This window comes from Geotrypetes seraphini, chromosome 3, assembly GCF_902459505.1.
Source record: "Geotrypetes seraphini chromosome 3, aGeoSer1.1, whole genome shotgun sequence".
In the NCBI taxonomy this organism is placed as follows: domain Eukaryota; kingdom Metazoa; phylum Chordata; class Amphibia; order Gymnophiona; family Dermophiidae; genus Geotrypetes; species Geotrypetes seraphini.
Window position 1 is genome coordinate 290,873,623 of NC_047086.1, and position 6,000 is coordinate 290,879,622.

Genomic DNA, 6,000 nt, shown 5'->3' on the forward strand with positions numbered 1-6,000 from the left:
ATTTAAATTTTTCTATTATATTATCATGGTTCTATTATATTATCATGGTTCAAATCTTATTTTACAGATCGTACATCCACAGTTGCATTTAATAATTTAAATTCTGAAAGCTCACTATCTTCTCATGGTATTCCTCAAGGATCTATTTTGTCTCCATTACTTTTCAATATTTTTCTTGCACCTTTGATGACAGTCTGTCAATCTATAGGATTTCATGTTTACGCATATGCAGATGATATTCAACTTCTGCATCCTTTAGATCCCAATAAAGCATCAGATATCATATTAATTAATAATAAACTTGAACAAATTCATCAATGGCTAGATATAAATAGGTTGGCCCTTAACATTGAAAAAACAAAAACATTACTTTTTCCATGGAAAGAAACTCCTAAAATTAGTGCACCCATCACTATAAAAAATATTCCTTTACAATTAGTTAACAGTATTAAAATCCTAGGAGTTATATTTGACAGCAAATTAACCTTTCATGAGCATATAGGCAGTATCGTCAAAGCATCATTCTATAGACTCCGTCAAATTCGTTCCCTGTCACAATATCTTTGTTCTAAATCATTAAACATTCTTATACATTCTTTAATAATTTCCAAAATCGATTATTGCAATGCCCTTTTTAAGGGAATTGCACAAAATGAAATAAGACGGTTACAAATAATACAAAATACTGCCATTAAACTAATAACAAAAAAAAAATTTGATCACGTAACGCCACTTCTTAAGAACGCTCACTGGCTTCCAGTAACCCATAGAATAACATATAAAATATGTCTACTTACTTTCAAAGCAATGTTTTTTAAAACTCCTGCTTTTATTTATAAAACACTGATTCCATATTCCACAAATAGAATATTGCGGTCTAACGAACAGCATTTACTGGCAATTCCATCTCTTAAAATTATAAATACTAGAAGACAATTTATCTTTTCTGTTACTGCTCCACAAATATGGAACTCCTTGCCAATCTACCTAAGAAAAGAGCATGATATTGATAAATTCAAGATTAATTTAAAAACGTTCCTTTTTAAGGACGCTTTTGATTAATAATTTATAATCTGGAATACAATAATTCAATAATTTATTTAAAAAAAAAAAATTCCTACCTTATGTTTTTCCCCAACCTTCTTTTTATTATATTTTGTAGTTCTTATCCCCTTTTCCCTTTACTCATGTTTTGTCAAATATGTATTTAGGTTTTTTTTTTTTTTCTCTTCTTTTTTTCTCTTTTAAATTAATTTTTAAGGTTATATATAATTAATGTTTTAATTTTAATTTTTATATTGTAATGTTAACTACTTCCATTTATATATATGTATGTTCATTGCTTTGAAAAAAAAGACAAAGCGATTAATCAAAAATTTTAATAAACTTGAAACTTGATATGAGACCCTGCTTGTTTAAAAGAGGACAGATTCAGATATTCATGGACATACCAGCAGCGAGTAAGGATCTGGAGATTTACTAGTCAGTACAGGCCTGGAGCTCCAGTGACCAGAGCATGCTGCACCAATGAGGAGCAGACCTGAAGCTTCAACAGGGTTGCCAGGTGCCTCCAGGCTTGCATGATAGATTTGATCAGACATGTATTTACCTCCTTCATGCACAGACTTATAGGCTTACTTTTCTTAGGGAATTCAGTTAGAAAATCAGAACTATAAGTCCCTGCATGAAATGGAGAATCCAGCTTCTTGGTGCTTCAGTTTAACCTTTGTCTACATATTTTTATTCTATCTCCCCTTTACAAAACTGTAGAGCGTTTTTTAGCGTTGGCATCTGAGCTGTTACCACCATGACTAAAAACCACACTACAGTTTTGTAAAAGGGGGAGGAGTTAGTTTGTGATTACATACTAGGCGAAGATGTTTTCTGTGTGTTCGAAAAGACATTGTTTTCAGTTAGGATGACTGTGTAGGATTGATCTGTACTAGTCTGGCTTGTTTAGTTTTACAATGGGTTTATTGAAGTACTGTTCACTGCAGTATGTAAGATGCTGCCTTTTCCTAGGTACACCCTTGTGTGACGTGTGGATTGTTACTAAAAATCATGTTTTTCATACAGATGGGGGGGGATGTCAAAAAAATGATGGGCCCCGGGTGTCACATATGCTAGGTACGCCACTGGATTCTTCTTAATCCATGTAAATCCCTCCTGCCAACATAGAAGAAGCTGTGGGTGAATCCTAGAAAAAATTAGTTAAAGGATCGTATTTGATCTGTGGCAGTTATGATTCATTTAACCAATTCCAATCTAACTCATTCTCTGTTCTGGGATTTTTTTATTATAATGCTAGAACTGAAAGTTTTACTTGACTCTTTCACTTACTTATAGGTAATTTCGACTGGGTGGGAGACAACTTTATGCAAAATGCAGGAGCCGGCCTGGTTATTAAGGAGACCAATGCATGGAACAACAGAAATGATACAAGTATCATTGAACAGCTGAAAGCCGTGTTTGAAAGAGACTGGTACTCAAATCATGCCAGGAGTTTACTATCGAATAAGATCCCAGACTGCCTAAAACAGAAACTTTACAGATCAGCATCAAATAAGACTGCTAATGGCATTGCAGGTGGGAAAGACCACTTCACTGTCCAATAGGAGTGAAGCAAGAAACTGGGCCTTTGCTCAATGTATGAACACATAATATTCCAAACTAAACTATAGGATGAGCAAAAAGACACCTTTTTCAATGAAGTCAAGCACACTTATACAGTATACAAATTTTGTCTAGGAACTGTACTGAATTACGACTTTTACACTTTTTTCTGACATTGAATGCCATTTCTGCTCAGATGTTACATTTTAAAGGATCTTGATATTTAAAGGCATGCTTTGATTCCTTGCCTGCAAGCTTTAGCCCCTTTTCCTTTGGCGATTGTGAACTCAAGGTGGAAGCTGCGTGCCATCCAAATTATGATAGGAAACAGAGATTCCTTCTATTTTTTTTTCTTCTTTCATTTTGCTTTGCTTTTAGAAGATGTTCTAAACTTACTTACGACCTACTAGGCAATCTTAGAACTAACACACCTTAAAATTACCCCTGTATTTTTTACATATGTCAAGATTTCAATGATAATTCTATTCTATTTTATTTAGAGATTTTTATTCCACCTTGTTCAATATAGAGATTCTAGGTGGATTACAAACTTGGAAATCTCCAAACTAAAGGTAAGGAGCATGATAGCTCAAAATACAAAGGAAGAGCAATAAAATCCACTAATATAAAACATAACTATATTATATAACTATTAAAATAAAATAAGAATGCGAAGATCTAAAGAAATTTAATCCTTAATTAATGTAGAAAAAAGATAAGTTTTTAAAAGTCTCCATAAAGTACAATAGAAGGTTATTTGCCTTAGCGCTATTGGCATGTTATTCTATATCTTCCTCTCCTGATACATAAAAGATTGCTCAAACATTGTTATCAAGTTAATAGATTTAGCTGATGGATAAGCTAGTCCAGGGGTGTCAAAGTCTCTCCTCGAGGGCCACAATCCAGTTGGGTTTTCATGATTTCCCCAATGAATATGCATGAAATCTATTAGCATACAATGAAAGCAGTGCATGCAAATAGATCTCATGCATATTCATGGGGGAAATCCTGAAAACCCGACTGGATTGCGGCCCTCGAGGAGGGACTTTGACACCCCTGAGCTAGTCTATGTAAATGTGAATTTCAAGAATTATAGTGATTGCCTGAGAAACTAATTGGTTGTCTTAACACAGTGATCTCAAACTCGCAGCCCAGGGGACACATGTGGCGCGCCAGGTACTATTTTGAGGCCCTCAATATGTTTTATCATAATCACAAAAGTAAAATAAAACAGTTTCTTGATCATACGTCTCTTTAGCTATAAATTACAATATTATTATTAAGACTTTGCCAAAAGGAAAGATTTATAAACTTTAAAGAGTTTTACCTCCTACAAAATTGTCATTTCTTTAATAAGACATGTGGAGGGGCATAATCGAAAGAGACATCTAAGTCTGTTTGCATCTAAGTCGCAAGTCGTCCAAAGTAAAAAAACAACCTAGGACACATTTTTGAAAAATACGTCCAAAATTTTTTTTATTTCGAAAATCATCTAATTATATGTCCTGCCGATCTGATCGTCCAAGCCACTAAATCGTCCATCTTTATACCACATTTCCATCCAACTTTTCGTCGAAGTCAAAAACATCTAGAACATGCCCTTGTTGGACATGAGAGGGGTCTGCAAAGTGATGGACTGAACACCCAGACATGGCACCTAAATAGTGGGATACCTTACAGGGCACTGCTGTGAACTTCACAAAAAGGGTGCCATGTCTTCTTCTCACTACAGCTCCCTTATAGGTCATGGTGAGCCCCCTAAACCACCTCCAGAATCCCCTAAATCCACTTATCTACTACCTCAATAGCTCTCATGGGTGCAGGAGCCACTTACATGCCAGTAAAAAAGGGTTTTGTGGGTGTATAGGGGAGTGTACATGTTTAAGTATCAATGCAGTTATTACAGGGGCTTATGGGCATGTGTCCTCCTCTCCATGGGTCCCTAACCCACCCCCAAGATGGCTTAAGCCATCTCTGTGCTGGACGACTAGGCTTTCCTATGCCAGATGGCCAGGTGATGATGGTCTGGAGGCTGAATTTTAAAGATGTGATTAATATTTTTATGGGGGGTCGGGGATAACTAGGGTAGTGTGTGGGGGTCCATTTTATGTGTTTTCAGTGCTTATCTGGTGACTTTAGGTGGGTTTTTGTGACTTAGACCATGTTTTCCATGGTCTAAGTCATAACGTCCAAGTTCCGTCGATCGTGGGCTGTACTGTACGACTAAGTTTAAGCCGGCCCACGTCCCACCCAACTCCCGCCCTCGATACTCCGCCCGAAACACCCTGTTTAGCTTTAGTCATTCAGCGGCACTATGTAGGCCTATGTCTTTTAGAAATACGTCCAAAACCCGTTTTTATTATCGGCACTTGGACATATTTGGGACATGTTCATCCAAGAGCCGACTTAGGCCGGTTTTTGGACATTTTTCTCTTTTAATTATGAGCCCCTAACTGGTTTTTTTTCCTGAGGCCCTCCAAGTACCTACAAATCCATAATGTGGCCCTGCAAAGGGTTTGAGTTTGAGACCACTCTGTTAACACTATTGCATTTAATCCATATATCGATTTGTACACTAATACCCTCCCCTTTTATAAAATTGTAGTGCAGTTTTTAGCATCAGCCGTGGCGGTAACAGTTCCAATGCTCATAGAATTCCTATGAGTGTTGGAGCTGTTACTGCTGCGGCCAGCGCTAAAAAACTACACTACGGTTTTATAAAAAGGGGGGGCGGTCATTTTAAACTGAATTCTTAATTTCGTAGGAAACCAATGCATAAGATTTTCAGTTGTATCAACTCTAGAGCTAACAGATAGCTTATAGCTTAAAATCACTGGACCAAGTCAACTACAAATGTCTTTAGTTAAGGGTAGCTTATTTTCTACATTTCTATTTCAGATTTATCATGGTGACTTTACCAAAAGAGCCTTATTACATACTAAAGTAAGAGTTAGCTAGAAAGTTTGCAATTAGATTAATATGCATGCCAAAACAATCATATTTCCGCAACTGTCCATATAAAGTTCTGAGTTTTAACTCGTAGATCTTTTTCAAAAATTCAAACAGGAGGAAGTCATGATCAAAAATATACAAATATATGTTCAATAAGGAAGGTAGTAAAAAAAACATGTATTTATGCATGGAGTTTCTAGTGGGGTTTTTTCAAATTTGACCTTGCTGGAAATGACGTTTGCCTTAAAAGATTAAGGTTGTTTTGTGTAGGGTAGGTTTTGGACCTTCCTAATCACCCACTCTTGGATCCAATCAATGAATTTTCATGGACGTTATTGTGCTTCTAGATGGATAGACAAAAGCATTGAAACAGCCCAAAGTAGTTTTTTAAAAAATTAATGTGCACTGAAGAATATTAAAACTGAGTCTCTATCA

At 35.9% G+C, this 6,000-nt stretch overlaps 1 protein-coding gene across 3 annotated transcripts in view; it reads left to right on the top strand.

Annotated features, from left to right (window-relative positions):
• The window catches only part of PLD5 (phospholipase D family member 5), a 441,162-nt gene extending 437,632 nt beyond the window's left edge, over positions 1 to 3,530 (top strand). For all 3 annotated transcript variants that reach the window (XM_033939664.1, XM_033939665.1, XM_033939666.1), the window contains one exon: positions 2,347 to 3,530. In XM_033939664.1, the coding sequence (XP_033795555.1) occupies positions 2,347 to 2,615 (269 nt within the window). In that variant the 3' untranslated portion in view covers positions 2,616 to 3,530. The remainder of the gene's footprint in view (positions 1 to 2,346) is intronic.
• The last annotated feature ends 2,470 nt before the right edge of the window (positions 3,531 to 6,000 follow it).